The sequence below is a fragment of the Drosophila biarmipes genome, chromosome 2R (genome assembly GCF_025231255.1).
Source record: "Drosophila biarmipes strain raj3 chromosome 2R, RU_DBia_V1.1, whole genome shotgun sequence".
Taxonomy (NCBI): domain Eukaryota; kingdom Metazoa; phylum Arthropoda; class Insecta; order Diptera; family Drosophilidae; genus Drosophila; species Drosophila biarmipes.
Window position 1 is genome coordinate 14,209,791 of NC_066615.1, and position 22,145 is coordinate 14,231,935.

At 41.4% G+C, this 22,145-nt stretch overlaps 3 protein-coding genes across 6 annotated transcripts in view; 2 read left to right on the forward strand and 1 right to left on the reverse strand.

Annotated features, from left to right (window-relative positions):
• The window catches only part of LOC108036903 (AF4/FMR2 family member lilli), a 67,628-nt gene that overhangs the window by 28,562 nt on the left and 16,921 nt on the right, over positions 1-22,145 (reverse strand). For all 4 annotated transcript variants that reach the window (XM_050887855.1, XM_050887854.1, XM_017113290.3 and 1 more), the window contains exons 2-3: positions 11,476-11,546; positions 4,770-5,252 (exon numbers count right to left, since the gene is read on the reverse strand). In XM_050887855.1, coding sequence (XP_050743812.1) covers positions 4,770-4,937 — 168 coding nt within the window. In that variant the 5' untranslated portion in view covers positions 4,938-5,252; positions 11,476-11,546. The remainder of the gene's footprint in view (positions 1-4,769; positions 5,253-11,475; positions 11,547-22,145) is intronic.
• On the forward strand, positions 2,822-3,518 carry LOC108036904 (uncharacterized). The gene is made up of 3 exons (XM_044092401.2): positions 2,822-3,150; positions 3,210-3,345; positions 3,403-3,518. Exons 1-3 carry the CDS (start codon positions 2,929-2,931, stop codon positions 3,480-3,482), a joined length of 438 nt encoding a protein of 145 aa, XP_043948336.1. The 5' UTR covers positions 2,822-2,928; the 3' UTR covers positions 3,483-3,518.
• LOC108036905 (uncharacterized) lies at positions 3,555-4,493 on the forward strand. Its single transcript, XM_017113292.3, has 3 exons — positions 3,555-3,957; positions 4,092-4,215; positions 4,276-4,493. The coding sequence occupies exons 1-3, from the start codon at positions 3,691-3,693 to the stop codon at positions 4,365-4,367; spliced, it is 483 nt and encodes a 160-aa protein (XP_016968781.1). The 5' UTR covers positions 3,555-3,690; the 3' UTR covers positions 4,368-4,493.

The window sequence follows — 22,145 nt, forward strand, 5'->3', positions numbered from 1 at the left end:
CCAAAAGGACACTGGGGCGTTCAACTCTCTGCTTGTCATTCGAAGCTACACAATAACTGGGCTTAATTGAGGCATTTCCCCATTAACCAAGCCACTAATTACCATTATGGGCTTCTGGCCCATTTTAGTTCGGGATTTATTGTGTTTATTTTGCCCAGAAATGGGTTCAATTGATTAAAGTTGCGTTGCTCGTAAATAAGGGGCTTTTAGGGGAATATCTTTTTCTCACATAAGTTTCGCTGGCCACATTTACACACTTGACTGAAAGCAACTTTTTCTTCCTTCTGCACTTTGCGTTATCCTGTCCGCCTGTCTATCCTGGCAAGGATGGAAAAGTTAAGAGCATTCGATTAGAAATCCCCTTTGAATGCAGCTTTGGACTTGGGCTGATTTATGGTGGGAATTTGCTTGCCTTTTCAGCCAACTAAGTTCAAGTTTTAGTTAGAGCGAAGTTTAGCAAATTAAATTTGAAACAAAGTTTGCTCAAAGTTTGAAAAATAATTGCATCAGCTGAATAATGAAGGTAGAATAAGGTAGACTTAGTAGTGGTAAGTACTGCAAGCTGTTTCCTCATAATCTCGAAATAATTATGAATTATGAGCCTTATCGTAATTCCTTTCAAAGTGTTCCCTACACGAATTCTGCATTGCTAACTTAGACCAAAAAATTGAGACACCAAGAAATCCATATGCGGCTAAGCTTTCCTCACTGGTTTATAGTTTCTTATCGCCACGAGCCAAAGTTGTTTATTAACCGAGCTGAACTTCGGGCCAAACAAAGCCCGTGGAGCCCGTGGATTACAAGCAAAACGACTTAGACCTCAAAACCGGTAAGTAACGCCCACCCAGAAATTGAAGCAAATAAAAAAGTGTTTTTAAAATACAAAAGCGAATACTGATCAGAAAAGCTTCAACTACGATTTGATTAGCAGGCGGAAGTTGAGATGCCAAAGGCCCACACACAGCTGCAAACTGGAGCAGCGACATATTGGCTGAGTGACTGACTGACAGACGGATTGACTGATTGACGGATGGCTGGTTGGTGTGAGGCTTAATTGAAGTTCGGAATATACTATAACGCAGATCGGTCATCGAAAGCGAATTCCACACCAGACCTAATAATACTTTTATGGCGACCGACGACGACGACCGATAAAATGTGGAATTACTGCCACTCAGGGTTGTCTCCTAGCTTCAGGATTTACTCAACAGTTCTTCAGTTATCGAAGGCCTGAAAAGGTTTAGCAAAAATGCCAAGAAAGACCTCGATTGGCTCGCAAATATTTGTGCGATGATAGCATGAATCGTATTCTTTATGGTGGGGCTAAAGGCAATATATGGGCACTTTTATAAGGTGCTATGTTCAGTCGCCGGAGAAAACCTGCGATAAGATATGCGGCCAGTTCGCTGATTGATATACGACTGTGGAAGCAGGAAGCGGGTCGACAACCTGATATGCTTTCCACTTTGAAGAGCTGTAAGCAGGTGGAATAAGTCATGGCAACCAGGGAAGCAATGGGAGTTTATTAACCATATATTATGGTGAAGATAGAACTAACTAATTTATTAAAACATTTATTAAAACACATTTAAAATATAAAAATTGTTCTTGTAATAGATTAACAGAAGGAAACACTTTAAAGAATAGTTAAATAAACTTAAAGTAAAAAAAAAAAAAATTAATAATTCCGAAACGAAATCCCCCAAACAAGTAATAAGCATTCCGAACCACCCTGCGCAAACAAATATCCCCAAAATAGAGTTGGCGTTGCACCCTCAGCACTTGGTTCCCACACACCCGATCCGAATTTACAACATAATTTACTAAGCTGACACTGCAACCAGAACTGCCACGCCCCCACCGCCCCGAAAACCAAAAACCAAAAACAAGGCAACTTCTGTCACTTGCCGCGTTGAGCTGGAATTGACCAAATCGAAAACGGAACCGGCACGAGAGACCGGGCCACGCAATTAACTGGAGGTCATTGTGTTCGGTTCGGCGCGGTTCAGTTCGAATTGATTCCAGAGCGATTTCGAGTTGGGGTCGAGCTTCGGTCTCGGCTGCGCACTGAGTTTCCGTTTGCAATTTTGCGGTTTCAATATGGAACTGGGCGCGGCCCCCGCAATGTTTCGACAGCAATTTGCTCAAACAAATTGTTATTAAATGTACACAATGGACTGACCATTGTTTGGCGTTCATTAGCTCAAAGGAACAGGGAAGGCGAAGACCCTTAGATGAACCACTTAGGGCCAAAGGTAAATAAAATAGTAACTGAAGTTAAAACCATTTAAATTACATATAATCATAATTGATATTCCTAACATTTTAGATATATATTATAAATATTTTTACATATTACTATTTGGCTCTTCCCAATTTATTCATTACCAAAACACTTAAAGTAACCAAATCTGCCAGCCATTGAAAATCAAACCTTCCTTCTAGCTGGGTTTATTTTTCTCTTTTTTTGGCAGACAAACTGCCATTCAATTGTCAAATATCTTTGGATCTGCTGCGTCACGACTTTGGACTGGGCGCACGACTTCAGACACTGCAGTGGCCGGAAAATTGCATTGAACTTCAAAAAATTGAAACTTCACGAGGGCATTTGGCAGCCATTCGAGGGCAGGGGCGTGGCCCGCTCTATGTTGTAAGGGCAGCACGTGGCAGCCTTTAGCTGGATACAATTTCAATCAACAACATCTGGTGAAAAATGGCATTGCAGTTCCGCTGTAATGGGTTTTTTGTGTGGGTCAGCTGAATAATTGCGGCCAAAAATTTGGATTTAATACATTTAAGAACTCTTTTTAAAGTTGCCCTAACCAACTCTACGATCAACTGATCTTTGCTTTCAAGAGTTTCGGTCAAAATTCATGTAGAAATCGATAAATATTACATTTCACCGCAAAGCACTGGGATATCAGCGGAATGTTTCTGAAGAAGTGCTGCTTCTTCTTGCCCCTGAATGTAGGTTGCATGATCATTGGAGGCATCCTCACGGGTTTCCACGTCGGGGAGCTGATTACGCACAAGGGTGACTCGATATTCATCAGGGAGACGGCCAACAAGTGGTGGGCTCCCGTCATATTGTGCCCCATCCTGGTGTTTGGAACTCTGAGCTCCATACTGCTTATCTATGCGGCTTCCAAGGTGAGAGAGTGCTTCAGTTCCCTTGGCTAGAGACTACTCCCTACACACTTATAATACAGCGCAAGCGAGGCTATGTCCTTATGTGGTTGATCATATATGTATTCATACTCGGTTTGTATGTCATATTGGCCATTGTTCAGCTGGCTAAATCGAAGCCTGTACCGGTTATACTATCCGTTCAGGTCATTATTATAGGTGGGTTTTCGTATTATTTGTTCGAATCTCTATAGATCTTGATTATCATCCCTATAGTTGGTCTTGTGTACTCTCTGCTGATAGTGTATGCTTACTACAAATATCTGAGCAGTGTGGAATCTGATGACTCAATATGATCTGCTGTTAAAAAGAAAAAAGAAACCTTATCATAAGTGTTCACTTGTCCTTTCTGATCTAGTTAACTTATTCTAAGTTCTCCCTTTTTTATACGAAATCAAAGTATAGACATACCGAGAAATCCACCAGTTAAAAAATTCTAATTTCTCAAGAAAACCTAGAAATTTTATTTTGAAATTCGTAGAGCATTAGGATCAAAAAGCAAACATGGCTTGTCGCTGCAGATATCTGAAGCAGATATTGACCAAGTGCTGCTTCTGCTACTCGCTGCGTTTCGGGGTGCTGCTCTTTGGATGCATCTTCCTGACCTGGTTCCTGTACATCACCATCGGAACCGGATTTATGATGGAGTGCATCTTTCCCAACGAGTACCAGAAGTCCCTCATCCCAGCACCGGCGGCCCTCAAGGCCACCATGGTGTTCTCCTTCTTCGGGATCATTGCTTCAGCCCTGCTCTGCATGGGAGTCCATAATGTAAGTAGCATTTAAGAACTTATAGCTTTAAATTGAAGTTAAGAAAAAAAGATATTATAGAGGCATCTCTTGAATTCTCTATTGAAAATCTTGGATCTATCAAGTTATCATAATAATTTCTAATTTCCTTATAGAACAACGAGATGCTCTTTATACCCTTTCTGGGGTTCGTGCCCATTTGGATACTCGTCCACATTTTCGCCTTGACCGTCTACACATTTAATACTGTCATCATCGTCCTGACCGTCATCACAATGTGTGGGTATTACATTGTAATAATCTAGAGTCTTTATAACTAATTTCCTTCTTTCCCCTCAGTTATTTTGCTGTATGCATGGTTTGTGGTTTGGTCCTACTATATAGAACTGCTCTTCGCCTATGATGATGAGTTGGAAACGGGTTATGTCTAATTTTTGAGATTTTAAATTTGAGAACGCAATGGATGATTTCGGCTATACAATATTTACAATTTTTAGAAGGTTATGCAAGGCCTTAATAAGCTTATTAAAATTTATGATGAGGGGAAGTAAATTAAACTTAGATTGCCTTTTAAATTGGATAGCATATTTACTATGGCTCTAGTCGGCAACTAACTAGTTCTACGCTGTACGTGTTACAGCAGAGATCAGGCAGAGTCAAAAATTCGATTTAAGAGATCTTGTAAACATTCTTTTAATTGAAAAGGCACCCATTTTAGATGTTTTTCTTCCCGTTTGGTGAGTTTCTAGCGCACATGAGACACCATGCACTGCTCTATATACAGCGATACGGATAGTGACGATCGCAAATGGTAATGACAGTGACCGACTTACCTTCGGCAGCGAGGCGAGCACCTGCTGCTTGACATCCCAGACGAGCCGCTCCGATGGGAACTGCAGACACTTGTAGACATTCAGCTCCGGCACGTGGATGCGCACCAGTAGCCATCCGTCCCGCGGCTCCGGCGGCGGCTCATCGTCAAAAGCCCCCGGCCCGGACATGGTGTCCGTGTTGGCCGGGTTCTGTTTGACTTTGGGCGTGGGTGGGTGGTACGTCGTAATTTTGACGGCTTTCTATCAAACGGTCCACGAAAAAACGAACCTGCTCCCTCTCCGCGGGGAGTTCTCGTAGCCGCTCTGATTTTCCTTCCCTCTTCTTTTTGGCACTTCAAAGTGTTTTATTCTGGGTTTCGTAAATGTTGGTAGATTTTCTTAATTTGTATATTGCCAATCTATTTGATGGCCTTCTGCTGCTGGAATCCGCTTCGCTTGGGCATTTCGCTGAGTGACTTTCGTTGGGACTGTCGCATGGTGGTTCTGAAATGAGTATAATAATAAATTATTAAAAAATATTTAATTTGTATTCTCTGTATTAATAAAGCGAAAAGCACTTTAATAGGCCAGTAAATATATCAAAAAGTGCTAAATTATATTATCGCATAAAGTCTCATAAATATGAAATATTGAGCATACGTGCATGCCAAACTAAGTGAAATTTGTGTTCTGGTTTAAAATTTATGAATCCAAAACTGACTCTGGACAGCGAAATAAGGCTTTGTAAGGTCTCAGTAGCAGCACATTTGCGAACTTATATGCATATGATCATAATTTAAGGCCATAGTTATTATTACTACTTAAAGTTGTATTACGAATAAATTCAGAGCAACTGAATAATAAAGCTGTTGCCAATTAAGCCATACATTTTCTCTCTACTTTCATTCCCAGCAAATGCATTTGCATGAGAATTTTATTCACAAATGCAAGTGGCAAACTATTAGGCCCCCCTCTTTTGGCCAGAAACTAGTTTTGGGAGCACTTAAAATTAATTTTTAAATTGGTTCACTTTTCCATATCCTCGACAGCTGTTTTCCTACGCATTTGCCATCAGTCCGTCAATCGACACCGCTTTTCCAACCCCTTTTCATGTCTAAATATCCTAAGACCTACCTAACAAAAAGAAACAAATTGTCAAAGTGAAAAGAAAACACTTGGACAGAGCTGAAAACACTTCTCGTTGTTGATTACAATTTGATATTGACATTTTTTGGCTGCAGCACAGCAATGCGATGGCAGTTGCAACTGCAATTATGCACAAATTAAATTCACACGCTAAACAGAAAGGAGGAGGTGTAAAGGGGGCGAACAGCATGTAAATGTGTGCCAAAGACCCGCTGACAGTTGTCGCTTTTCCACGGGGTGGAAAAGGGGGCGGAGCGGGACACGTCTAGGTAACTGGAACTGTGGGCGGAACGGGTTACCCACCAACAACACCAGCAACCACATCTGCAAGTCTGCACTTTGTCGCATTTAATTGCGAGCGTGTTGATTGCATTCAACTAGTTAGAGCTGGCATTTGGGGGGCGGAACGGCGGAAGGGGCGGAAAATGCGGGAAAACTAGTGTAAAAAGGAAAACGCTTGCGGGAAAAGATAAATCCTAATTGAGGATAAAAGTTGTGGGTGCTGCGTATGAAAGATGAAAGGCGTTTCACTCAAAAGAAGAGGTGTCAGGTAAAAGAACATGTTAAACCTACATAAATCCATAATATAATAAAAAACATAATTTTAGTTTTATCTCTAAGAGTTTAGTTTTCCTATAAAAAGAACAGCAAAGATATAAAAACCATTTCGCATTCTTTCCGTGACAAATCTCTTGACTGCCTCAATAAATCTCTAGATTAATCATTGCTCTTCCACATATATTCTTTCACATTATCATGCAATAAATAATCATTATCACACAATCACTTCAGATAACTTTTATTTATTTATACATTTTATTTTAAAATATAAAGAAGGTTATAATTACACATGGCTTGTCTCGCACTCTCAAAAGTTCCTACTAAAAAGTAGAACGACTTTTCCCTGGTTCACTGCCCCCGTTTTTACGCCACGCTCGAAAGTAAAAATATGTCACGGTCAAAAACTCCACCGGAATACATAAATTAAGAGCACAAATAGGCATATCAATAAAAGTAAATACGAGAAATGAAAACTGCGTTTAAACAAGTGAGTCGCGCAGACAAAAGGCCCGGCCTTGGCCGGCACTCGGTTGTCAATCAAACCCACGAAATTTCCGAGCTGTTCAAGTGAGATTATCAACAAAGACGCCACGAAATGAAAATGAAAAAACCAAAAAGCAAAAACCTCGTCGCCAGACTTCTGTTTTTGTGATAAGCGAAGGTGGCCAAGGCATTGGTATTAATGGTGATAGCACTAAAGGCAAAAAACACCCAGTGATAAGTCAAAAGTGGCGTTTGCCAAGATTTTGTGCCTGTGGCTCTGGCACTTTAATTGCAAACGATTTGCGATAATTGAGTATACGCCACGTGGTCGCAGCACCAAAGTCATTCAACTTAATTTAGAGACAAGAAACGCCGGGCAGGTGGGTATAAATCGGTAATATCATTCGATGGGCGCTTTTTATTGGCTATTCCCGCTTAGCCAGTCATGATTTTAATTGAAATTTTCGGCGAGCCAGTTCCGGAGGCAAAAGTTTATTTCGCTTTTAATTGGAAAAGTTGCTGGACCATACTTTAGCCCATAATGGGCCTTTGAAATACTGGCAGTTCTGCCCTAAAATTTATGTGTTCTGCAGCATACGTAAGGTCTGTCTGATTTACCGGTCAGTAAATTCTGCCCCATCCTCCATTCACCGATTTTGCAGTGATTTTTCACTTGAGCTAATAGGAAAATTGTGCCCGACCTTTGATGACTTGTGTGGGGTGCGTGTGAAATGCAGAGGGCAACTGTCAGGCGAGCAAATCAAAATTTATGTTTCTGCTGCCTTTTTTCGCCACCCCTCGTAAAAGTGGGTTTTTTCCCCAAACAGACAGCTGTCTTGCGGCTGTCAAACTACAACTTTCGGTGCTCCCCTCTTGCGATCGCCATTACCCACCCTCTTTCTATGTAGTATATTGGTTTATATGGGGATGTGTCTCTGCCTGCCTGTCTGCTGTCTGTCCTTTCTATTGTCTTAGCCCTGACAGTTATTTGGTTTGGATACGCCAGCTAATGCCAAAAACTTTTCCCCAGGGCCCACTGAGAAAACATGTATTGCATAAGGTGCACATGCTATCTATTGGGGGTAGAGCCATTTTATGGCTCACTTATTATGAGGGAATCAATTGTTGACAGCGGCAAACATATTTATTGGGTGGGGTAAACATTAATTGGTTCCGCAGCAAGTGATAAAAGAGATAAGGGATAAATATAGAAGATAGACAAGGTGTTGATGAGGTTGTTTTATGGCAGAAAGATGAAAGGAAAAGCCGTCTTGAAAGGGGAGGGGGATATTTTTTGTAGAGTTTTATACGAGATCTATTAAAAGCTTAAAAATTGAACATGTTTTTTAGTTCCGTGAGGGTTTATTGATCGTTAAATAAAATCACAGGAGATGCTTTGAGCAAAAACAACTATTATTTTAGAAGTAAATATTTTTATTAAACCTTTTCCAACATTTTTGCCTGCAATAAACCAAAAACCGGCTTTAAAGTAAAGTATTTTCCTTTCTTTTCCAACGTTTTTCTGATTTTAGGCACATGACGAATTTTGCTTGGCATATTTCTTTTTGGGCCTGGCCCACTTGAGCAGTTTGGAGTGCCGTCTCATTCACTTCTTAGCTCTCTGCAGTGCTGTCTCCCTCCCACTGGCGGCACCACCCCTTCAACCCATGCACCTCCTTGAGTTAAGTGCTTGTGACACTTGCCTCTCAAGGCTTTATGACAGGCGATGAAATTTTATTTGGGCAAAAGTGTGACAAACTGAAAATGACAAAGTGCTCCGCTTCGGACCAGCTGCCAGGCGGGCTTTAAGCCAGAAAGAGAAGGGGTCAGCACGAACGACTACTCAGTGGGGCTAAAGGTTAGGGTTTAAGCGGGCAGAGGACGGCCATGTAAATTAAGTCTTAAATATGCCACATCGAATGGGCATTACTCGGAATTAGTTACAGCATCAGGTCCCTGGAGTCCGTGAACCGAACGGGCGACTTTAGTGGGTCAGTTGAGAGCCCCATTGGGTTTACTTGAATGCGCAACTAAATGCGAATGAAGTTGCATGTAGCACACACCAGTAAGTATAGGTACACTGGAAAAAACTTATTCATACACAATCACTACTCAATTCCGGAGTTGGTCACATTTTCCCTCAGTTGATGGTCACACTCGAATATGGCTTGGCACCTTGGTCACACTATACAAATAATTTTTAGCAACCTTAATCAATCAAAGACTTCCTTGCGATTTCCTTGATATTGTAATTTTTCCTCTGTGCACAAATATCCGAGGATGGAGAAACAGGCATCGCTTATGCATAATGGCCCATGCATATTTAAATTGCCTTCGCCCGATGCTGCAGTTGGTGCTGCTTTAAAAGCAAATTACTTTTGTCATTGCAATGGCTTGCCGCTCAATCTTGTGGGGATTTCCGATGGGTCGAAGGAGGGAGGGTTGGAGGAAGAGGTCCTTGCCCAGCCACTTATTGTGGCACACTCTGTTGTGCATGCTGCAAATAATTTGCCTTGGCAACGGCAGCAACCAACTGCAGTAAAATCAGAAGAAACATCGGCGGCATCCACAAAACGAATGAAAAATCCACCCGCACAAAACTTAATAATGGTAAACTATTATTCTTCCACCAGCCAGCGCGGTGGACAGTGGAATAAATGGGTCTTAATAGGAAAAGCGATTAAGTATTCGATTTGGTGAATGTAATCTTTGGCATAGCGTTTCAATTAGAAGGGATAGGGTTCTTAAGGACAAAGATCAAAAGTGAATTAGATTTGGAATATAAAAATATATGCCTATAGAAATTGAAACCTTATTATGTAAAATATATTCAAAATCTTATTCATTTACTGGTTAGATTACTTTTTAACTTTATTATATTTTCTGAAGATCCCACTGTTCTCCTGCTAAATCGAAGACGCCGTACTCCGCGCTGACGGATCCCGGTGCATTGTTGCGTGAGCCGGAAACGGAAATGCGCACATAATTCTGTTAGGAAACATGCAACAAAATGGCGCCCGGACCGCATCCGAATGGCAAGAAGACGGCGGAGCGAAAACTTTAATTAAATAATACTAAATGCAATTTCGCCCGGCTCCTCGTTGGTAAATATAGCTAGCTGAGGCAGCAAAACATGTCACAGAAGTTCATGGCTGAGAGCATCTCCTGGCTAATTTATTTTGCTATTTTCTGTTTATTCGAACAGTAGAATTGGTTGCGAGAAGACCGCTGCGGAGCAGCGAAACGAGCCGAGTCGGTGGAGGAAAGCAAAACAGGAAAACTTTAACCCCGAAACTTGTTTTCCAGTCACGTTCATTTTCAATCAAGTGGCATCATTATGCTGGCCAAACAAACTGAAACTGAAATAAAAATAAAAATAAAAATCGCAAGGAGAAAGAAACCGGGGAACTGGCATGAGGAACAGCCACCACAATTGGCTAATACAATGGCAGAATTAGTCTCTGTGTGTGTGGCCACTAATACCTTAACCCTTTGCTGGCCGGGCTGTCAGTCAAGTCCGGCAATCAGTCCTTTGTCTAGGCCCACGGACCGGCAACAAATTACCTTCGGATCATCTGAAACCGAACCACCCAAAAACCACAGAACCCACTTACCTAGGTGGCCAACCAGCGATTTCCTGTTCGAAACCAGAAAAGAAAAACACAAGTTGCTACGGAATCAGATAAATCTGGAGGGAATAGTTCAGAACAGCAACGAAAGTTGATTGGCGGAATTGGAAGCATTGACATTTTGGCATTTATTTGATAAGAATTGCTTGATCATAGTTGGGAATTAGTTGTTGGAAAAGTTTGGAGAAAACGAAGTGGCTTGAAAATCAAACTCACCTGAAGTTTATTTTCGTCAAAAACTTTACTTGTAACTAAAACCCAAAAATCAAAAAAAGTACTAAGAAAAATGTTAAATAATGCCTTAATAAATCACGTCGAAATAATTGAATTGACGTGCATTTAGCAGGTGTTCATTTCCTACAGCCCACTAACAAAAATCACTTTTAACGCCCAGCGGCGTTTTTTAACAAATTGTAAATCCAACAGCTAATCAACATAACTTACAGATCGATTAATTAAATCGTAGCATTTCACAATTTGTTGAAAATCCTGCAGACACTCGAAGAAATCCGTAGCTGAGCATTACGGCTATTTTGCTAATTTCAGCAGCTCGAGTTACGTCAGAGAGCCATTAAGTCAAAAGTTGTATATGTGCAATCAATGAAAATAAATTAAAATCCAGCGGTTGGAGAAATATCGCACAGACACCACACGATTAAAGAGAAAAACAGAACAAAACTTTATGCAAATGCTGTGATCACCACAAAACCAATTCGACCGGTTTCCGAATGCAGTGCAAATCCTAAAACCCAAACAACAAATGACAACCGACAAGTCTACAGATGGACACATGGAAACACGACCATAAAAAAGTAACGACGCTAAGAGATATAAGATATATACGTTTAATGGGAAAAAATTATGGGTTTTGCGTTTAGCTGTGAGTAACACGAGTCAAGCCAACTTACCCCGCTCGATTTTCCCTCTTTCTGGCTTAGAACCCAGTGCAGCTCAAACTGTAGGGCCAGACATGTGGTGGCTGAAAGGAAATAATTAAAATAAACTGGTTTATTACAAATGTTTACTTATGGTTTTAGCAGATATTAGCAATAAAAATGGTGACATAAGTACTGAACACCTTCGAGTGGATTATTTTTCCCTTGCCTGCCTTAACTTTTCTTGATTAATTCCCATCCAACGTGCAAATATTTCTCCTGTCAATTTTCCCAATAAATGCAATTTATATCTCCAGCCAACAGCAGCAGGAGCTCGGGCAGGGATACATCCATATTTTCGCCGTTTTCTGCTCCTTCGTGCCCGCAGGGCCATCAATCATACGCCATGTGAGCAGCCGAGAGCAGCAGACGCACACAATCAAATCAATATCACAGTGATGGGCTGCCTTTCGGGGGGCGGTGAAGCGGGTGGGCGTACAGCGCCCACACCGCAGAGCATAAAAATTGCATTTGCCAGGTTTGCTGCCCCAGACCAAGACGGCCCAAGTACACTTGGCTAGTGGGCAAATTAACAAAAAGTCACTTGGCCCACACTTGGGTATCAATTGTGCATTTACGATTTATTACTCAGTTTGGCAGCCTCTGCGAAACGTATGAATCAAGACAGGCAAGTCTACGATTTCATAGTTTGTTGGCCATAACAAATTCGCCTAATTTCATTGGAAACGCTGGCCCGGCCTTAAGTAAACAAATCGAAAATCAAGCAACTCCAGCTTATATTAAGTTATATAAACAATCGGCTTTCCAAGAATTTTCAAGTGGATTTCCGCAGAGTATCGGCCAACTGGTCGCACAACTTTTGACACTCACTGTTTGTTATTGTTATGGCGGCTGCTGTCTCTGACACCAAAAACGACTCTATTCAAAGATCTCACTTTGGCTGAGCCGCCTCCTTATGATAACTCTATTTCTACCGCCATTTACATTTATTGACACATTTCATTTAACCAGAATCGTTGGCGGGCAGAATGTGTTGTGGCCGGTAATTAAGCCCGATGACGAACCCAAAAATGTCTCGAAACGATTTTGTAACTCTAGCCTCAGCGCGCTACTGCCTTTCATGGACCGAAAACATGGCCTGCTGACTGGCCGAAAGCCGAAAGCCAAAGCCGTTGGCAGAAAAGCCACCATAACTGGTCGGAGCAAATGATTTTTAATAACTTTGACACTCATTAAACTCAAATTACATGCATTTGATTACGCAGCCACATGGGAGTCGAGAGTTGGCAGTGGCAGCCATTTGCATTTGGGGTTTTTGGGGTTTTCCTAAAACTTAAGCCTCTTAGATTTCGTCATTATCATCATCATTGAAAACCATGTGACAGCACAGTAGGCTTATGCTGGGGATGATGCAGAGCCTTATAAATGGCTCTTAAAATTAGGGGGGTAAATGTGGTGTTTACTAACATACCAAGCATTGAAAGCTGATCACAAAGTTCCATTAAAACAGTAAAAAGTAAAACAATTAAAGAAGACCAGCTGTCTCCTATCTTAAGTAAAGATGCTAACTGTCTTTAATCAGAATTAAACGGTTAATCCGAAGTCGTAATAAACCAGTCCTAGATTAACTAAAGCCCTAAAGAACCCAAATCAAATGGAGGATTTAATGAGCTATTAATTAGCCCAAAGCTCATTGAACCGATGGCATAAAGAATTCAATCCAACGAGAGCTGGCAATAAAAAACTCATTAAATCAGAAGTAAAATTCTCACACAGCCCAGCGCCAACTCCCATGAACTTTTCAAAGGGAGAGACGGAAGATTTGATGGATTAAGACGCTTGCGAATTAATTACTCACTTTGTCTTTGGACTTTGACAGGTAATTCCCGCGCCCAAGCCCTTGGAGTAACCCTGAACTTGACATCTACGAACTGTCGCCCTTTTTCACCGCTTACCGTCCAAGTGCTAACTTCTTTTTAATTGCCACCGGTCTTGGCCAAGTCTCGTTCTGAGCCACAATCGTTAAAAACCTAGCTTACGACTCGCGAACTATGCACTTCCCCTTTGATTGGGACGTGCTCGCAAATTAAGTGCCATCTGCAGCCCACAGTGTTCACTGTACCTGGCCACTTTTTTGCCAGCACGAGAAGCACTTCAAGAAATTCACTTTGTTTGGGTTTTTTGCTGTGTTTTAACTGACTCACACCAAACTCTGCAATGGATTGGCCAGAAGACTGGCCAAGATCTGCCAAATGGCACGAACATGTTGCACCGAAAGTGCCCGACGACTGCAGCTTCAGCTGCTGCTAATAGAAACTTCGGAATGCAGCTGCATGATTCTTACTTTTCACTCAGCAAAGAGGAAACTTGGCATAAAATAGGGATATAAATTTAATCCGTGTTACTTTTAATTAATGGTGATGACTTTGGGTAAACAACACTTAAATTGGAGTGCTTTTTGAAAAATATTAAATAAGAAAGGAAAAAGAAACAGAGACTTCAAGTTTAATATAAAAACATTGTGTTTAATATGAGGGACACGAGGGATTTAAACTGAAAATTAATAACTGAAGTTATTTTAAAAGTGCATCCTGAAACTTTTTTAAATATTGCAGTCAGTAAAATGCAATTTAAGCCCGTGTCATTTGGCCATAACGTTTAGCTCCAATTTGAAGCCAATTGAAATTCCCACAAAAATTACAATCCAATAAAAGAAATTACCCACGAATATGGGAATTCAACACAATTTGCCTCTTTGGCCCCTCGAAAGATATGGAATGCACGGAAAACTATCCAATTAAATTCAATCGACACTTGCCACAAAACCGGGACTGAGAAAAGGCTTTTAAGCCAACAAAACAAAGAGAGGAAATGCGGGGAAAAGTGGGGAAAAGACGACACCGTTAGCCGAGTGACATGCAAAGTGCAGCTGCTCTTCGTGCCCGTCGGAAAAACTCGCCGGGTGGCGGTGTGGAAAATTCGCAAGGGGTGCCTTGGCACATGTGACACGAACAGAGGGCACAAGAAAAGCTAGAAGCAGAGATTGATTCTCGCCGCGTCACGTGGGAAATTTTCAAGTTCAAAGCAATTTTCCAAGGAAGCAGAAGGAAGGCGCAACTGTAAAAAGCACAAAGCCCGAGCTCAGCAGTGGTAAAAATAAAAATAAGCAGCAGCAAAGCGTGCACTCACGTGAGACTTGATAATAATCGGATTTGGGAAATCGTGAGGCGAGGCAGTGTGGAAAAACCAGGGGAAAACAACGGGCCACCAGGAAAATACTAAAAATACAGCAAACACAGCAGACCGAAGAGCCACTTGTATCGATTACAGAAAAGCGGGCGAAGCAACAAAAGAAAAACAGGTTGAGGGTCTCCGGAGAAATGCCAGCCATCCATCCAACCGTCCACCATCCCAGGTGGGTTCTCCACCCCCCACCATCTGAGCCGCCTGAAATCCATCTCGCATCTCCGCGGACCTAATGGATGGCCTTCGTTCTCAAACAGTTAGAATTAATTGACGTTAATAATGTTCCGATATCAAGATTTACGCTCATCAAACGGCTTCTGTGCGGCGAATTCCCTGGAAACCTGTTCAAGCGGTTCTCGCCATTGAGCATTATTCTTAGGAGTCACAAAAATAGTTGACAATTTGTCGGCAAGAGGTAACATTTTTAGATTCTAGAATTCAATGTTTACAGCCCTGAGAGCTCGACTAATGATGATTTCGGTCCATTATCTTGGCGGAATAGCTGCACACATTATACCGTCAGCGCTGTGTGGAGGTATTAGGATAGACCTCAATTTACCTGCAATTTGCTCAATGACAACCGATAAATATTCAATTTAATGAAATTGCATTTACATTCGCGGTGGCGAAACCACTTGAACCACTTTCGCCCACTCATCTTGATTGCAAAACTGCACCCACCTGTCGTCTCTATATTTCTCTGTTTTTCCTCTGACCGAGAAAGCCATTAACTTGGCCATCCATAATTTTTTAATTTAAAAACTTTTGCCTGTGAGTGGCGAGTGAGTGGGTGAGCGGTTCACTTGATTTAAACAACCCAAAGCCGTCGCTTGATTTGCATATTAAGCGCAAATCAGTGAGGATTTATTGGGGAAGAGTTGGTGTGCCGAAATCCCTACACCTGTTGAGATAAACTCAGCTGAAATTGCAAGTGTGTCAACTTCTTATCCTGGGTTTTTTGAGGGCTTTTCAAGCTTGCTTCTTATATTTTTCATTCTGAAGCTAGGATCTTGTAGCTTCTGCAGTTCACTGCATATGCTTCTATTCACATTTTCTGCACTGTAAACAATCTACAACGATTGAGAATGTCCTTGAATATTTAAGTCTTTTTGTTTTGTATCAAAGTATCTTATATATTTATTAACATATGAGTTTTTCAAATCGAAGGTTTATTTATATATTTTAACAACCTAATTTTTAAAGATTTGTTTTACATTTTCTTTGTTACTTAAGTTAAAATTGATTGCATATCTCCTTTCAGTGCATTGCAATTTTAGCTCCATTTGCTGTTCGAGTCCTTGCAAATTCCCCATTTCTCCCCTGCTCCTTTGCAGCTCCTCTGGCCAAACTCCTGCGGGCTTCCTTTCCCCTCCAGCTACTCCAAGTTTCGCATCCTTATGCATTTTTAAACAATCGCTAACCCAAATAAAGTTTCTTGCTTTCTGCTTTCATATTTACTGCCTTCCCCGGGCTCCAAACAAAATGCAGAGCACACAGCCAAGCGCTTTGGCCAGAAGAAGAGTGAGTGGCTTAAAAGTGAAATAAGTAGGAATAGCTACTTTTTAGGGCAAACCCAAGAACCCAAGACTGCCCAGAGTGCCAGTAAATTTATTATCTCGATCTGTAAGCGTGTATCGGCGGTATCTACTCCGCCTTGTTCTTGCCGATTTCTGATTGAATGTTGTTTGAACATTCCTCCGTTGGCTGGTAAGTAATAACATGGAATTTACTTCCCAGTGGCAACTTCTGTTTTTATTTTTTGTGCCCCCGTGTTGCGAGTTCGTGTTCTAACACAAGGGAAAAAAGCCCGCAAGTCACTCTTCGCAACTCATCTTCGTTACAAGAACTTATTCTTGTTGATGCTCTTCAATGAAGTGGGTGATTATAAAATAATCAATGGGTTGGTAACACATCGAACTTCAAATGGAATTTCCTTTTTCAATTTGCTATTGTCTAAGGGAAAAAATATTAAATATTATTCCATATGTACATATGTACAAATGACTAAATCCAAACTTTCTTGAATAGTTAGATATCAAATTTAAAAAGTAATATTACAATTTAGAATTACTAACATAATTAATTTTTCAAAAAATTTATATGTTAATAAACTGTGTATTGATGATAATAAATGCTTGATAAATATAACTATCATCCTTGTTACCTATCCACATAGAGAGTATTTCACCTTCGTGACAGATAGCCACAACTTTCGTACCCCAACAGTTGCTGTTCTAGTTTGTATCTAACCACTTGTATCTCGTACTCAACATTCGCAAACACAGATGCACACTCACACCGCGGCGCACATGTGAGATGGCAGCAATTTCCATTGGCAATTGTGTTGGCATCTGCGCTTCTTTCTTCATGCTGCCCCATGTGAAACTTGGCCATTAATTTGAACGCCGTTTTAAGCCAGCGAAGGATGGATGTGGCAGTTGGCGGACTACCATATATCCACATATACATATGTATATCCAGAGAATGCGGTGGCACGGCATTAGATATTCTTCTCATATTTTGCATGCTCCTGCTCTGCACATAAGTCGCATTGCCCATGAGTCGCTGGCATTTCCTTTTGTCTTCTGCAATTATGCATTATCTTGGATCGTTGACGATGTCGCTGTTCTCCTTCTTGCGCTTCGAGTTTTGCATTTAATTACCAGCACACATTTCTCAAATTTCTCTCCGCCTGAGTTCTCGGTGCAGCGCTCATGTGTCGGTCTCCGCGACACGGCATTATCATTACCATTATCATCCGTATCTGCATCTCAGACTTTGTGTATCTGGAACCGAATCGGCGTCGTGCAGCGCCAACATTATGCTCATTATGCATTTCACTTTGCGGCCGAGGATGCAACTTCAACTTGCTCCCTTCTCGCTCTTATTGCGCTGGGAAAGTTCTCTGAGGAAAGTTGGGAACCCCCGTGCAGTGATTTGCTTATTTTTGATGGCTAAATAAATTGTAAAAAATCGCCAATAAATCTGAAAAGCTGGGAAACTCCAGGAAAGGGGTTGAGTTACAAGAAATAACCAACAGGAAAATCAAATTTTGCTAATTTTTACACTTAATGAATTGAAGATCCTGTAGATTTATAGAAAACTTAATGAATTAAGATTAACTTTAAACATATATTTTTCATTCTGTGCTAGTTTTTCAAGAGGACAATTTTACTAGTGCAGATATTTTTTATTGATCAATCTGAAACGAGGGCCATATCACTAAAACTGCAGCCCAGGCACATTCCAGCATCAATTAAGGACCACCAATCTGAGGCAATCGCGGCTAATTAATTTATGCACCCTCAACTGGATGAGCTGCAGCTGCAGTTGCAGTTGCAGTTTTCCACGGCTGATTGACTGATGCCAGTTTTCCAGCTGATTGCGGCCGGACAAGCTAACTGAATCTGCGATCACATGGTCTTGCAGCTTGTAACCACTTCTAATTATGCACATTCGCTGGTGGCATGGTTCCTGTCAAGGCGAAATGAAAAAAGGAAAAACCAAATGGAAAACACAAAGCCAAAGCCAAAGAAGATGTGGCCGCTGCAGGTGCAATGGAAATTGGTGCAGTGTTGCGGTAAAAGGCAGTAAAGTGGCAGGTCGGAGGAAAAGCCATGCAAAGCATCTGGCCGCCTCTCTTTGTGCCTTAATTAATTTTGATTGCACCACACACAGGCGCTTTTCCACGGCGGAAATGTTCATCACACGCGTGTGGCAGCCAGGAAAAGCCGGGCCCCAAAGGAGGGGCGGCGGATAAAAGGAGGAAGGGAATTACTAAGCACTCTTGGCCGGGCTAATTAATTGAATTGCACCAGCACTACTCTCGGCCCGTCATTACGGCCCATTTAGCATTGTTGTCCATGCAAATTGGCCCATGCAGAAGATTCTCGATCTCACAGTCTGATGAGATTATTAACTTGGCCTGCACAAAACCCCGGCGAATTGATGGGCCTGGCTAGTAATTGGCACTCAAGTGCGATCACGACTTGGCTGCGATTCGTCTGCGGCACTCGTAGTTTTTCCAACATTTTCCTTGTTAGCCCAGCCTGCTGCCTCGTGGCCAAAAAATCATTCAGTCCGCCTTTGGGCTTATTTATGGCCATAAAACGCAATCGAAATGATGCCGCCGTCACTTGGCCCCAAGTTGCCTGCGAGTCGCAAACATTTTGTTGACAACGCCCGATGACAGGTCTCAAAAAGAGAGCTGGGAAGGGGGAAACGGCGGGGAGGAGCGGGTGGTGAACTAACCAACCCGCGAGATGTCTACGCATAATTCATGTTTACGTCCAGGCAACTGCTCCATGTGGCACAGTGGGTGTCCTGGCCTAATGGGCAACCCAAAACAGTTGCGGGTAAGGTGACTTTCGAGGTAATTGCTCTGCTGTGCTGGGAAACCTTCCAGTTTCACAACCCTAGTTTTTAATTTGTGCGGGCCAATAACTCATTTGTCTTAAAAAATATTGCATAAAGAAAACAAAACATTGAATTTAATGTTGCTAACACCTTTTCAGCACTAAAAAGATCTAAAAAGATTAAAAAAATCTTGTCTTCTTGCTTGCATACTATATCTTAAAAATATACAATTTTAAATATTTAAATTTAAACTCAAATTTCTTCAAGAGTACAAAAAAGGCAAACAAAACTTCTAATTTGTTTTCCAACACTAACCTTGACACTCCCAGGCCCAAAATAGTTTTGAAAATTTTCCAAACATACATAATCCCAAAATAAAACTCCCATCAAATTAATTTCATACTAATGACTACAAAATAACTTTAATTTTAATAAGTCATTAGTTAAAACCGGAAAATAATAAAATCACCAGTAATGAATTAAAACCGCGCCATCTGCCAGTAAAAAGCTTTAAAAAGACCGTGAAAAAGGCTTATAGGTCACACGAAGTAATGTTTTGGTAGCCGCAGTAGCCGCGTTTGTACTAAAAACCCCCGAAAATCATTAGAGTTGAGCTGGCTTTTACGGCCGCACTGCACAAATCGATCCCACTGTAACTCAAGAGTTATTGGCTGCATTACCTCATCTCGCCGTGAATGTTTTTCGGCTCTGGTCGTCGATTTTCGGCGTCAAAAGCATACAAAATTTATGGCCAAATCAACACCAGCTACACGAACGGCAAACGCCGAAGCCATCCATTTGGATATTATTTAACCACTCTCGGCGAAAAAGGGGGTGAGGCCACCTTCTGGTGACCCCATTCCCTGGCTCATCTTGGGTCAGCGTCGGACTTGGCTTATAATTTAATTAGCTCTGCCTTCGTCGGCTCTTATCTGGGCAGAAATCCTCATCCCCAGCCTGCCTTCTTGCATAATAATCCAAAAGGAATGAAAGTTCAAAAGCGAACTCTGGCCACAGCAGGTGACTGAGGAGAATGGGCATAGTTGCTCTAGGGTTAATTGTCTGCCATCTGAAGTCACGAAACCGAATTTGACTATTCATTACCCATTTAAAGAGATGCGATTTATTATGGGAGGGAACAGTCAGAGCCTTTCTAACAGGAAATCCGCACGATTGGGGTCTCCATCGCCGGCTGACCCACTAAATTAATATGAATGACAGCATTTCACGGCAACTATTTTGCACCCCACCGCGCCGTCAAATGTTTATGCAAATATCTGCGAAATGAGCTGCCGACTTGGACCACTCAAAATGCAAAATAAACAAAAAAAAGAAATAAAAGCTCGGCTGCAAAGCGAAATCAGTCGAACGTGTTTGGGTCGTGATTTCTTTGGGCCAAGACTACAAAGGCCCGGTGAAGCGGCGACCTTGTCAAATTAGTGCCAAAAATGCCGGCGACAAAAGAGATCGGATCGTTTTTGACTCCGTTTCATAAATCAGTGCACCGTGAATAGGGCTGGGAACTAAAATAAAGTAAGCGATCGTTGAACGCTTAAAAAAGGGGGCAAAATAAAGGTAGCTACTTAAGCTGCTCTGTTGACATCAGCAAGAGTGAACTCACTTTCAGCTTTTGTCAATAATTTTGCACCCATTTGAAAACTGGTTCAAGTTGGTTTCCACATACTTAGGCTTTTAGCTCAAGTGGAAGCTGAAAAACAAATAATTTAACTTAATGGTTAATAGAACTGAAAGCGTATCGAGTTTATTATAATTCCCAGCAGGTTACTGTTCGACACACATAAAATTTAGCTATGGACTAATAAAATCGATTGAAACTATGTCGGAAATGGGCTAAGATAAAATCTATAAATATAAATAGGCTTTGATTAGATGAGACTTTGTGTACAAACTGGTTATGGAAGAACTAATGACAAATAAATTAGGAGTGAGATATTCAAATTTATGAGGTAATTAAATGCAGAGTTAATTGGACAAAGATGAGGCATAATATATAAGCCATAAATTGGTATTTTTGTAAAAACAGAAATTAAAATTACTCTGATTAAGACAAACAATGCAATTGCATTTAAGTGCGAAGGCATAAAAGTGCTTTTGACAGCATAATATGGGAAAACCATAAAGAGAAATCCCAGCTCAAAAACAGAATAAATTGTATTTAACGAGCAATCAATTAGTAATTCAAGGGGAATGTTTGCCCATAAGTGTTTTTCTTGTTTACCTATTTAATGAAAAAATCCCCTCAATTCACTTGTATATACGTTTATTATTTTCATGTTTCTATTGACTTTGGTACATAATTAACACTCCCATCCAAATGCTTCTACCTTTTTATCCACACCATGCCCAGAATTTACCCAATTCTCGGCTAATGCATCTTTCGACATGCCCCAAACACAATCCCATTCAACATTGTTTGCCCAACTTCAGTTGGCCCACCTCTTGGCCAAGAGTCGGCGTTTAATTTACCTAGTTTACGCGGGGCACATGCCAAATTTTGGTCACTTTAAAAAGCCATTAGACCCTTGTTGAGTGGCTGGCTTTCGGTGGGATCTGTTGGCCGAAATCAGCCAGGCGGAAACTGTACAAATTCGTCTTCATTGTTTCGGTCCCAGATTGTTTCTGTTTCTCAAGCCGCAGTGGGGGAAAATGCTAATTCTGGACTCGAATCAAAAGGTCTTCGCCAGATGGGTTCTTTTCCAGCGTTTACCCGACAACTTAACACGTTCGTGTCACCTTTCACACTGGCTGCTAATTGAAGGATGACGACGACGAGGTAGAGACACGTGTTTGACCCCTCGGTTGACCCCTGAAAGCCGTCCAAATTATGTCATTACCAAGAAAGATGATGTGGAAAAACCAGCCTCGGGCCTTCATTAACCGGAGCAATACATAATTGCTGGGACATTATCAGTGAAAGTTGGCAATCGGACTTAATAGTTCTGCCCCATTCTGTGGGGCCTAAATGAAAAGGTTGAAAATTGTTGCATGTCAGCCGAGTATTAGGAACAGGAAATGTGTTTTTCTTCTTTTGGCCTGCGAAAGTGTCGGACCAAGTAAAA